Source organism: Dunckerocampus dactyliophorus, chromosome 14, assembly GCF_027744805.1.
Source record: "Dunckerocampus dactyliophorus isolate RoL2022-P2 chromosome 14, RoL_Ddac_1.1, whole genome shotgun sequence".
Classification (NCBI taxonomy): Eukaryota; Metazoa; Chordata; class Actinopteri; order Syngnathiformes; family Syngnathidae; genus Dunckerocampus; species Dunckerocampus dactyliophorus.
The window spans coordinates 13645053-13658269 of NC_072832.1; the positions used below are offsets into that span (position 1 = coordinate 13645053).

The 13217-nt window shown below is 41.6% G+C and overlaps 2 protein-coding genes across 3 annotated transcripts; one reads left to right on the forward strand and one right to left on the reverse strand.

Moving 5' to 3' along the window:
* The first annotated feature begins 616 nt into the window (after positions 1-616).
* Positions 617-6271, forward strand: erlec1 (endoplasmic reticulum lectin 1). Its single transcript, XM_054799516.1, has 14 exons — positions 617-963; positions 1056-1160; positions 1480-1560; positions 1651-1728; positions 1814-1877; positions 3267-3313; positions 3402-3625; positions 3702-3843; positions 3922-4083; positions 4161-4220; positions 5116-5240; positions 5330-5407; positions 5487-5562; positions 5699-6271. Exons 1-14 carry the CDS (start codon positions 829-831, stop codon positions 5768-5770), a joined length of 1449 nt encoding a protein of 482 aa, XP_054655491.1. The 5' UTR covers positions 617-828; the 3' UTR covers positions 5771-6271.
* On the reverse strand, positions 6043-12898 carry gpr75 (G protein-coupled receptor 75). 2 transcript variants are annotated; one of them, XM_054799515.1, is made up of 2 exons: positions 12672-12898; positions 6043-12366 (listed from the first exon to the last, which is right to left on the reverse strand). In XM_054799515.1, the coding sequence occupies exon 2, from the start codon at positions 12273-12275 to the stop codon at positions 10650-10652; it is 1626 nt and encodes a 541-aa protein (XP_054655490.1). In that variant the 5' UTR covers positions 12276-12366; positions 12672-12898; the 3' UTR covers positions 6043-10649. The 2 variants fall into 2 exon arrangements, with proteins under 2 accessions (XP_054655490.1, XP_054655489.1); XM_054799514.1 differs by having other exon boundaries at positions 12491-12898.
* Positions 12899-13217: the final 319 nt, after the last annotated feature.

Below are 13217 nucleotides of genomic sequence, written 5' to 3' on the forward strand. Positions count from 1 at the left end.
ATTTAAAATGTAAATAAATAGATATGATGTATTGAATAAATAAGATATTTTTGCAATTTGTGTCACCGTTTGTCATGGAAGGGTAATGGTGGGTCCACTGGTGGAGGACCACTGGTGTACAGTGTATGTACAAAGTACAAAGAGTTTGTAAACACATTGAGACATACGTGTTTTTAAAAGAATGACTTGTTTGAATTGGAATTTTTCGGAATTGTAAGGACCTCCTTAAGAATTTAATAATAATATGCATTACAACATTTATTTATTAAAAAAAAAAAGTTAAATCATTTGAACTTCTACAGTGTTTTTTTTTAAATAAAATGTTTGATAGAATTTTTGATCGAGCTCTTGGAACTGATTTGATGTTGTGGCCTGAGTAAATAAATAGTACAGAAATGTTTTAACCACGATTTAAAAACACACTGGAGTAATATATACTGTACATGTAAACCTTCTTTGCTAGAACTTGTGTTTCATTTGTGTATGATTTGTTTTGTTTCCTCGTTTGTCCCTGGGAGACCAATAAAGTTGCTTGAATTGAATGTTTTACCCAAATGCTGCCACTAGATGTCACTCATATTTCAGTCGTTCAAAAACACAGCCGGAAAAGGACGTGGCAAGGAAGCACTTCACTTCCTGTCTTTAGCTGCTGAGTGTTGACGTCACGCATTATCCAGGTAAATTGAAACGGATGTCCACCCGGATCATTTCGGACTTTGTTCCAGTTTTGGATTAGCCACACAGGCAGGAGTCAGTGTGAGGGACAGGCCCGTGTTGTGTTCATGTGGAGCGGACCGTTGGCGCTGAGCGTCCGGACGTCTGGAGACGATGGCAGGGTGTCTGCTGCTGATCGGTGGGCTTCTGGAGCTCTGTATTGGCGTCTTAGCGAACGGAGACGGTTATCCCATCTTCACCGATGAAATTCCTTTCAAAATCACATGGCCTGGGGTTGATTTTAAAATGGTATGTCTCTCTTAGTCGTCTTTGGGTCGTTGAATATACAGGTAATGTTACAGGTGTATATTTTGACAGTTGTGTGTGTGTGTGGATTTCAGCCCACTTCCGGTGGACTTTACAAGGAAGACAACTTTGTCATCCTGACCACACTAGAGAAGGAGAAATACAAGTGCCTCCTTCCTTCACTCACAGCTGGAGACGAGGTTTGATGTCTTATCACTTTGCATTCCAAGCTACGACACTGTGCTCTCCCTTGCAAACACAATGTAACAAAACTAAAAAAGTTTATTAAACAATTCCACACGGGACAGAGACATTCACACTTCAGGTACACCAGAACAACCTTCTTACAAAGATAACAATACAGTATGTTAGTTTATTACTAGCCTAACTCAAGATTGATGCAGAGCACTCACATACACACCACTACTGACTACAGTAGTAAACATATTGTTAAACTAACAGCTCTCTGACAGTGTCACTGGCTGTATTTCTTCGTCATTTGTATTCCACTACTATCAGGATGATGTCAAGGAATACAGCGGACCCAGTCCAGCTGACCTGCTAGAGCCTCTGTTCAAACGAAGCAGCTGCTCATACAGGGTGAGTAAGCCCAGTCTTTCCTTTCACTTCTGATTTCACCAACCGAGAGCGCAAACTAAAAGCATAGTTTTTGTTTACCTTGGCTGGCAGATTGAATCCTACTGGACTTATGAAGTATGCCATGGAAAACACGTGAGACAATACCATGAAGAGAAGGAGACAGGTCAGGTGTGTGTCCTTAGCAGAACCGGAATGTAAAGCTGCAACTTAGAAGAGGAGTATATAATCATAAAATGATTGTGCGTATCTACAGAAAATAAGTGTTCAGGAGTACTTCTTGGGAAATATAGCGGACAAGAAACAAAGCCCCGAAGCAGGTATGGGTGTTTTTTAATTATTTTAATGACCTCCAACAATATGTGTCTGTTTCTTATTTCTGTGGGGATTATCAATTATGAAAGTAGGTGGTTTTAAATCCTTATCTCCTCAAAATTTGGTGTTTTTTCGTTTTTATAATCCCGAATGCCCGATCCCAAAGACGTATTTATGCATCTTTTACGTTTTTTTGCGCGAGAGTCACAACGAGGTGATGATGCAATTGCACACTAATGGATGTCACGTTTAGAGCAGTTTTAAGACATAAAACCGGCATAAGTGCCTTTTGATAAGAGCTCGGCATGTGAATTTTGAATGGAAAAAACACACATGACAGCAAGGAGGAAGTGGAAGAACGTGGAGGAGTGTAATGGGCAGAATTTTACGCATTGTAGGGACATTTTAACGCATGCGCACACACACACACACATGCACACACACAGTTCAGTTCCAAATGTGAAAATTGTAAATAATTCATGGTGTTATATTTGTAAATAAATTGTTATTTTCATGTAAAACAACCCATTTTTGTGTTGTTGATGTTGCGGTATAGTTGTTTAGATATTTGAGCTGTCACAAAAGCAAAATATTTGTGTCAAAGATGCTTGAAATGTGTCTTTTAACAAAAAGCTGGTTTTCTCCCTTTTTTTAGTCGGAAACTTGATATTCTCCTGACACTTATGCTCTACTGCTGATTACTAAAGAACAGAAAATGGTAGAAACAAACTTTTTTTTCTGATGAAAGACGGGAGTCTAATCTTTCTTTTGGTAGGTTCCAAGTTTATATAGCCATAGAATGCAATATTTTGTGTGCCTTGAAAGATTGGTCGAAATCGTCTAAAATGGCCGGGAGTGAACGGGTGATCTCTTGAAAAATGGTTCATGGTGGGATTGTAAATTAGACGTCTTTGTGGGTTTTGTCAGCAATTTAATGTCTAATTGTTTTATAATACGTCAAATCTCATCAGATGAGGTGGGACTCTTGATTCAGACTCTTGCTGAATGAAATTTAAGCTTTTCACAAATGACATTTTTATGTAAAATTCAGTGTTTTAAATTCTTATTGCATATGTATTTTTATTAGGTTATTATTTTATTTATTTACATTTTTTTGTTTTTAGATAAAACAGAGAAGCAACAGAAAAGAAAGAGAAACACTAACACAGGAATTTGTTTTGTTTTTTTTTTTTATTAATAAACGTATTAGTTTTACAATTATTTTAAATTGTATTTTTTACATTAGTTATGTTTACATTTATTTTATTTATTGTTGTTACATTTCTTGTTTACCCAAAAGCTGTCTATATTATGGATGTTTAAGCCTTGGTGGAGGTCCCTGCTCTTATTAAAGAATACATTATACTTGTTGCCATCTGCTATAAATCTTTCAGCTAAAGCAGAAGAGACAGAAACTGCTCAATCGACGGCTGAAACAGAAGTAAGCTTCGCACCAAAATTTAAGCATGAAAGCGCTTTAGACGTGACACATACTACAATCCGTGTGTTGTGTTTTTTGTGCTGCCCAGGTGCCGTCTAAGAACATAGAAGGTCAGCTGACTCCATATTACTCACTGGAGATGGGTTACGGGACACCTTGTGTGCTGAAGCAGAACCAGCCGCGTTCCACCTCTGTGCTGTATGTGTGTCACCCGGAGGCCAAGCATGAGATCCTGTCGATCGCAGAGGTCACCACCTGCGAATACGAGGTGGTGGTGCTGACCCCCTTGCTTTGCGCGCACCCGAAATACAGGTAGACTTCTCCAAGTTAACCATGATTAAAAGCATACATCCGATTCAGCTTGACGCCCCTCCTTTCACTCTTGTAGGTTCAAGTCGTCCCCGGTTAACGCCATCTTCTGCCAAGCGCTGGCTGGTTCGCCGCTGCGGCCTCAGCGGCTGGCCCAGCTGGATAAGGAGCAAGAGGAGCAGCTCAAGCCTCCTTTCATGGCTACTGCAGAGCCCAGAGAGGCGAGCAGTTCACCCGTAATTGTCTATTCTTGTAAACAAAACAACCATCACACTGATGATTTGTCCTACCTGTGACAGGAGGAGGCTCCCCCAATGAAAGAAGAGGCCTTCACTTCCACTCACAAACCCCTGGCTGTGGGCGGGCAGGCACAGGTGGCTGTGGGCACCACCCACATCTCTCGTCTGACAGACAATCAGCTCATCAAGGAGTTCCTTAGCGGCTCCTACTGTTTACACGGGGTGAGACGCCGTCAGCTGATCTCCGAGAGAGTCTCCTGAAGACATCAAATGTTCTGATCATGTGATGTGTCTTATAGGGGGTTGGATGGTGGAAATATGAATTTTGTTACGGAAAGCACGTCCATCAGTACCACGAGGTAAGGCATGGACCTTTTGCGTGTGTCGATCCATGTTATTAGCACAGAAGCAGACAAGTTTCAAAATGCAATCAGGCTGTTTTAGGAAGTCTCTTTTTTTTATTTTGTATTTTTGGAAAGCCCTACATCAGTTTGAACTCCAATCTGGGAATCACTGTACTAAAATACAGAATTGGGCGTTCTATTTGTGCCTTGCTCAGAGCGTCTTGACAGTGTTTGGGAAGCGAACCAGCAACTCGCCCCAGCTTCCTTTTAGTACTTTAGTCTATATAGCATTTCAATTTTGGAAATATGGCCCATTATTTTATTTAAAAAAATATATATACAGTATATAGTTACAAATCCCATAGTTTTTGCATGTATATGTTTGTGAACTGTCGCACTTTGTTCGATGGTCCTTGAACGCACCATGTGCTAACTTTCTCCCATGCCGCACAGATAGACTACTATACTGTATTTTTAGCGTTTTTCCTTCACCTCATATTAGGTCTAAAATGCTGATACTATGTGGGAATGCACAAAGGTACGTTTTGATGACGTTATCGAGTGCTAATGTGCGTATTTGTTGGTGCACAACCTCAGGTTAATTCATGCTAGCTCACTGCCACGCACATCAAACAGCGACGTGATAATCTTGTCTCTGAAAAACCAACTCCAGGCTCGTACTGGTGAATGGTGGGTCTGGATTCATTTTGTGCTTTTAATTTGATGTCGTTACTGTCTTAGTTTTACACGATACACAATAAATAAGACACATTGGATGGCAATGGTGGGAACATGAGCCGGTCCGTGGGTCAAAAAAGGACTTTCCACAAACCTGCCACTTATCTTTACCCTCTTGTAAAAGCAATTCAAGTCTTAATCTTGAATGTGGGATTATTTGTGTTGCTTTCAGGACAAGGAGCAAGGCAAGAACATTGTGGTGGTTGGGAGCTGGAATGCAGACGAACACATGGAGTGGGCCAAGAAGAACGTGGCTCGATCCTACCAGCTCAAAGACAGTGGAGTGCAGAAAGTCAAGTATGCTGATATGACACATCCTCAATCACAATCAACTGCTGTTCTTTATCCTGACCTACTTTCTTGTGTGCTTTAACACCTCGCTGCAGGTTGGTCTCTCACTTCTACGGCCATGGCGATCTGTGCGATATGACTGGGAAGCCCAGACAAGTTATTGTGAAATTGAAGTGCGTGATCAGTGTCACCATACCTTCAATTAGGCCTCTATGTTTTCGTACTGACTCACTGCTGTTATTTTTTTGGCAGATGTAAAGAGTCTGAATCTCCCCACGCGGTCACTGTCTACATGTTAGAACCTCAAACCTGCCAGTACATCCTTGGGGTACGAGTCCTCCAACTATGACTTTGAAATATATTTTACATAACATACTCGGGGGTTCTGAGGTCAATGGTCCATTAAAGCAGGGTAGAGTGCAATAAAAAATAACATTTCATGTCTTCAATTTTCTCTGTCTTAGGTTGAGTCTTCCGTCATATGCAGGATTCTTGACTCAGCAGATGAACAAGGACTTCTTTCCATCTCCAGCTAAACTGCCCTAAGGTCACGCGATGAGAACAAGAGGAAAATCCGGAGGGGGGTGGTTGCCAAAACAAAACAAAACAAAAAAACGCCCGTGCTGCTGCACATGATGTTCGAACTGTGGTGGTCTTGTTGGCTGGGCTGGACTGGACGCCACAGGGCAGCAGAAAGCCCCCTCAGGCCTCCTGAAACTGTGCAATGGGCCACACCACATCACTGGGTTGTAGCTGAAATAAAGTGGATTTATTATGTATATATTTTATATCTAGGCTTTAAAATGTGTTGATTTCTAATGAAGAAGATAGTGATGATGAAGAAATCTACAATTTTCACTGTGGGGTTCCTGTGTGTGTGTGTGTGCGTGCGCGCGTGTGTGTGTGGACTAATGATTGAGAGACTGAGCACTTGTAATCTGAATAATGAGGGTGAGGGTGAGTGTAACTTATGCATCGGCGGGTGTTGTGAAATGGGTACATGCTTGAAAAGCTTCATTAAAATTTCTTTTTAACTATTGAATATTGTCCAAGATTTATTTGTCACACACCCATCTTAGTCACTGTTACATTGCAGGGACCAAACACGTACGCATCCAAAAGTCACATATTTACATTTGATTCAGATAATACACCCACTGGGCTCAACGTTTGGCACATCGGTGCAGTGTCACGTGATCCGATTTAAATATTCTACCTTTTATAAGGATAAGACCTCATCAAAACTAATACTGCTGCATTTGTAACATTTATTATTACTTCACTTGCATTTTGATTAATCGTTCTGCATCCCTATGCAAATATTAAGTCTTATTATTCTCCTGAAATAGCAATTTGCATTGTACAGTATCAGATGTTCCTTTTGGTAATTTTAACGCCACCAGAGGGTGCTGCTGCTCAATTAATCGTACAACAGTGGTGTGAAAAATTGTTGCCTCCTTCCTGATTTCTAATTTGTCACACTTGTCACACTTAAATGTTTCAGATCATCAAACAAATTTAAATATTAGTCATTGACAACACAACTGAATGTAAAATGCAGTTTTTAAATGAAACTATTAAACAGTGATTGCCCCCACCCCGGTTAAAACATCACTTAACTGGGATTACTTGAGATCTATCTGGAAAAGGATATAAAGCCATTTCTGAAGCTTTGGGACTCCAGCAAACCACAGTGAGAGTCATTATCCACAAATGACGAAAACACGGAACAGTGGTGAACCTTCCCAGGAGTGGCCGGCAAACCAAAATGCCCCCAAGAGTGCAGCGACGACTCATCCAAGAGGTCACAAAAGACCCCACAACAACATCCAATGAACTGTAGGCCTCACTTGCCTCGGTTAACATCCGTGTTCAAGACTCCACCACAAGAAAGATACTGGGCCTGCATGGCTGAGTTCCAAGATAAAAACCACTGCTGAACAAAAAGAACATTAAGGCTCATCCCAAGTTTGCCAGAAAAAATCTTGATGATCCCCAAGACCTTTGGGAAAATACTCTGTGGTCTGACGAGACAAAAGTTCAACTTTTTGGATGGTGTGGGTCTCGTTACATCTGGCGTAAAAGTAACACCGCATTTCAGAAAAAGAACATCATAACAACAGTAAAATCTGGTGGTGGTAGTGTGCTGGTCCGCAGCTGTTTTGCCGCTTCAGGACCTGGAAGGCTCGCTGTGATAAATGGAACCATGAATTCTGCTGTCTACCAAAAAATCCTGAAGGAGAATGTCCGGCCGTCTGTTGGCGAAGCTGAAACCAAGTTGGGTTCTGCAGCAGGACAATGATCCAAAACACACCAGCAAGTACACCTCTGAATGGATGAAGAAAAACAAAATGAAGACTTTGGAGTGGCCTAGTCAAAGTCCTGACCTGAATCCTATTGAGATGCTGTGGCATGACCTTAAAAAGGTGCTTCATGCTGGAATTACAGCTGAATTACAACAATTCTGCAAAGATGAGTGGGCTAAAATTTCTTCACAGTGCTGTAAGAGACTCATCGCAAGTAATCTCAAACACTTGATTGCAGTTGTTGCTGCTAAGGGTGGCCCAACCAGTTATTAGGTTTAGGAGGCAATCACTTTTTCTATACAGGGCCATGCGTTTTTGGATTTTTTTGTTCTCCCTTTGTAATAAAGTTTCATTTAAAAACTGCATTTTGTGTTCAGTTGTGTTGTCATTGACTAATATTTAAATTAGTTTGATGATCTGAAACATGTAAGTGTGACAAACATGCAAAAAAATAATAAATCAGGAGGGGGACATACACTTTTTCACACCACTGTATGCTATTGATGCAAAAGTACCTTTTGTATGCTGAACTATCAGAGAGTGATGCTTTTCATCACAAAAATGTGAGTATTAAAGCCTTAAAGTATATTAAATGTTGCTTAATGTTATCAATTACAGTAAAAGCGTTGAGATGAATAACTTGTTAGGCAATAATAATCCCCCGGGAGGATTTTAAGGACTTTATCAGGCTCAGGAAATAGGAGGATTTTCCTCATATTCACACTTGTTGGTAGATGATTTTTTAAAATAAATAATAATAAATACAAATAAATAAACTAAATAAATTTAAAATAGAATAAAACTTTTGTCAGTGCAGTACAAGGATGCGTAGGGCTCCAATGACTGGGTTTGCCTCGGGCCCCCAAATGACTAAATATGACCCTGCAAACTATAAAACGAACCAATGGAGATATTAGTTGTTGTTCTCAAACTTTTTTCACCTCAAAAGTAGTGTGTTTTGCGAGTAGCACCGTTTTTGCTACCTCTGCTTACCATCATTAGCTTTGGACATGTGGCTTCTACTCGCAGAGATTAGGCTTGTGGTGCATGAGTGAATTAAACATGAGTACTTCACCAAAAGAAAGTGTTATTTGAAGTCATTTTCGTCAAATCTTTGGGTGATACATTTGTATTTGTACAATGACTTCCTATTATTTTACATACATTTTTTCATATGCAGTCGTCCCTCGTTTGTAGCGGTTAATCGGTTTCAAACCCGATCGAGATAATGCATTTATACAATATAGGATTCAATGTTAAGAAATGGAATATTTTCATAGTTACACCATAGAAAACATGTATGACTTGTAAAACTTGTATGACTAAATGTTTTTGAACATTATTAGAACCCGAGCAATGAAATAACACGCCTATACTCATCTTTACACTCTTATTATTCATTGTTTACAACACGTTGCGTAACTGCTGTCTTGCAGGGACTTGAGACGGCGTCGGGAGCCAACCACTTAGCCTCGAATTTATCTCTTCGAAACTTAAGAAGCCCAAAACGTATCACTTCCAAGAACTTCTTTTCACTCTGTCATGTCGGACATGCCATCTTCATGCATGCAGTGTTAAGGTACTGTCTCAAAATTTTGTGTCATTGCTGCCACCTAGTGACCAGAATACTACATATCACTTGTATTTCAATGTTTTGACTAATAATACACAATAGTCTCCCACGAAACAGAACGAAAAATTGTCTGATTCTCCTGAATACCACTGGATGGAACCTGCGTACCACCAGTCGTACTTGTATCGATGCAGTAAAGCAGAGGTGTCCGAAGTGCAACTTGGGGAGTATTTGCAGCCCGCGGCTCGTTTTTTATTGGCATGAGTCACATTGTAGAAATACGTACAATTTTTAAAATACAACAAACAATTGACAAAAGGCATAATTTAAAGAAAAAAAGTTGAAATGTTGGTACTAATAATAACACAAAGCTTTGTCTTGAAATATACATGGGTTTCCTTTTTTAGCCTTTTTACAAAATTTTAAAAATATATAAAAATATCAAAGTGGGCCCCCCGACCACCATCCATCCAGGAACTCCCTCCTCTGCACAATTCAACAATAAAACACTTAATTTTCACAGAATATATGACACTACGAACAAATAATATATAAAGCATCAAAAATAAACCAAAAACAATAGACCTAAAAGAAAATAAGCACACCTGGGTGTTTTTTAAATTAGTGCTCACACTATAAAAAGACAGTTTGCTTAGTAACACCTGTGCTCACTGACTACTTCACAAATGAGACACTTTAAATAAAAAAAAAAAAAAACAAGGACGTGAGAATAATTCTACCATACAGCGAGAGCACTGCACTTGCCAAACATTTATTGGGTTGAAAAGTGTCCATGAGGTTCACAAATAAAAGTGTTGAAAAGCAGAAATGTCTCAACAGCAGCACTGACGGCCTCCGGTCTCAGGTTGCAGCAGCACATGCATGTGCAACACAGCAGGTAGATTTGTAGGAACATCAGCAATACTCAAAAACAGGAAAAATCAGGTGAGGTGTGTGTGTGTGTGTGTGTGTGTGTGTATCAAGGTGAAAGGGCTTAAAATGTTACCCATATGTGAAATGTAATTGATAACAAAATTAAAGTAATAATTTAAAAAAAAGTATCCAAATGTAATCCATAAAAGGAAATAATAAAAATAAAATAAATGTTCATATGGGAAATGTAATCCATTAAAAAATTTAAATGAAAAAATAAAGCGTAATATTTTTTGTTCATATGTAAAATGTAATCAATTAAAAAGTTTAAATAAAAAAAATAATTACAAAAATATCAATATGCGAAAAGTAATCATAATAAAATGCCGTCAAATGAAAATAAAATTAATGTTGTAAAATGAATGTAAAAAAATGTGATAATAAAAATAAATTTAAAAAAAAATTTCCCCATATGTGAAATGTAATCCATAAAAAATACATAAAAAAATCTAATAAAACAAAAAATGTTTACCCACTATGAGAACTACTGGGAAGTACCCGTAGAGAACACACTCAAGATCATGCAAATTCCACACAGAACGATCCAGAGTGAAACCCACAACCTTCTTGCTGCAGAACCCAACACTGATCCGAACTGAAAGTTCAGACCGAGGGGACGGGAATCTGCTGCACGGAGGTGCTGTCAAAGTCCTGCAGGGTGTCATGGTGAGTGTGGTAGTGCATGGCCACGTAGGACTTGGCAAAGGCAAACGTCTGTGAGCTGGCAGGCTGGAGGCTGGTGGGGGAGCTGGGCCCCACGGAGGGACTGCTGTTGTATATGCTGTAGTACGGCTCAATGCGTGTGTTGATGGGCGTGGACGTGCTGGCGGGACGAGGCCTCCGCATATTTCTGGGGCTGGCGAGGCAATCCCTGGACTGACTCGGCCCGCAGGCTTGGTCCACCAGCCTCTTCTGGGCCTTCGGCGAGAGCACATAGGCCGAGTTGGTCTCGTGGTGAGAGGATTTATTCCGGTTGACTTCCAGGCTGCCCTTGCCCATGGCGTGCAGACGCGTCTTTTGCTTGCAGCATAGCAGGCCCAGGGCGGCCCAGTGCATGCAGGAGAGTACGCGGCGCCGCAGGCCCGCGCTGTTGCGCGAGTATACGAAAGGGTTGATACCCGATTTGAGGAAGATTAGCACAAAGCCACACAGTTCGAACTGGTAGTGCGCAAAGCTGCTCTCTGGCGACAGGACATCCTGCGCCAAGCACACCCCCATTGGTAGGCAGCACAGCAGGACAGAGAACACGATGACGATACAGGTGACCACAGCTTTGGAGTCTTTGGCGGTGGCCAAGTTGACTGTAGAGACCAGCTGGCAACACGTTGCTCCCGGAGCCGCCCCCGGGACCAAAGGTTGGTTGGGCCTGTTGGAGTAAGAGTGGGTCTTAACGTTCTGTAGCTTCCGGTACAAGGGTGGGCCCTGAGTGCTGCACTGCATCCCCTCAAAGCTGGGGGCAACCGAAGGTGGTGGAGGAGGGGTGCACCTGGCAGCCACAGTGATGATGGGACACTTCCTCACTTGTACGTTCTTCTTCAGGGTGTGTGCGATCATCAGATAGGACACAGTCACCACGGCGACGCAAAATGCAAAATCGGCAAGGTAGGCGTACAGCACCAGCCGGGCCCGACCCCCTCCTAGACCAAAGTGGGGCAAGCAGGGGCCGTCCCTTCGTGGGTACGCCCGCATGGTGAGGAGGGCGGCCATGGTGAAGCTGGACGTCCACAGCAGGGCGGTGAGGGCCAAGGTGCAGGGGAAGGAGGCGGTGCGGTTGGGCTGCTGGCCCAGGACCATCCGCAGGCGGTGCAGGGCGATGACCGCCACCGTCTCCAGTGACATGATGATGAACCCGCAGCTGGTCAGGTGGAAGGCGAAACAGAAGCTCTTGGACACGCCGTCCCCTCCGCCCGCATCCAGGTAAAGCACCAATGCAAACATGGGCGCCGTCACGCAGCAAATAAACAAATCGCAAAAGGACAAATTGAGGATCATAAAGTCGAAGTTGGTACGGAACTTGCGGAAGGCCGGGTCGAAAAAGGACAGGAACACCACCAGATTGCCGTAGGAGCCCAAGCAGAAGATAAAGACCAGGAGGAGGGAGCAGAAGGTCAAGGTGGCGGTGTGGATGAGTACCCATGCTGGGGGGCTGTGTGGTGCCTGGGTGGTATTGAAGTTCACCTGCTTGGGCACATCTGTCAAGTCTGATGGCGTCACCGTGCTGTTCATCATATTCTTATTAGCCCACCGTTACAGAGTCACACATAATTCCTCTGGAAAGAACAGACGCCAAAATGATGGCAGGCTCCATCATTTCTGCCTCCTACAAGAGAGATGTAATAGAAATGACTGTTCATGCTTTTAGTCAAAGAATAACACAGCGCATGCACACATGTAAAACAGGAATCATTTGCATGCACGTTATAATTTCAAACAACAAATCCCACCGTTATTAGTCGATCCTTCGTTTGATTTAGCTCATCTTCCTTTTATAAAGCATCCTCGCGATAACTGAAAACACCGCAGCTTCGAGGCGAAAAATATCCATTTAGGCTCCATTAAGACAGCATAAAAAGCATCAGCATCCTCGTCTTCGTTGTTTCTAAGGCATTCATCGAACGAACTCACAGTGGCGTATTTGCTTGGATGGTATATTTTCCCCCTTCCTTCTTCTTCTTGGTCGACGTATCCATTCTTCTTACCCAGGAGCCACCGGACGTGCGATGGTTAAAAAAAAACAAAAAACGAGCATGAAGTCACAACCGACGTATGCAAGCAATGAGCATCAAGCACTGCATTCAACTGGTGCACTCATTGTACATGTTAGTGTTGTCACTATAGTACTTATTGTGGAGGTTTAGTAATCGTCATCACTAGCATTTTTACCGTTTCCGTTTTTGAAGGAGATCGTGAACGTCTCACCACAGCAAAATGGTTACCACTTATTTATGTATACATATCCAATTTACACCACAATATTATGTACAACATTAAATAAGACAGAACTGCATTAGAATATTAATTTCGAGTTAAATTGTATTCATTTAGCAAGAGGTTAATAATTGTGCATTTACCATTTATGGGCGACAAAGCTGTTTTTTTACCCGCTTGACTTACTAAATATACGGGGAACATACAGCTACTGTAAACAAACTTTTGTTTGTTGTTTGATAT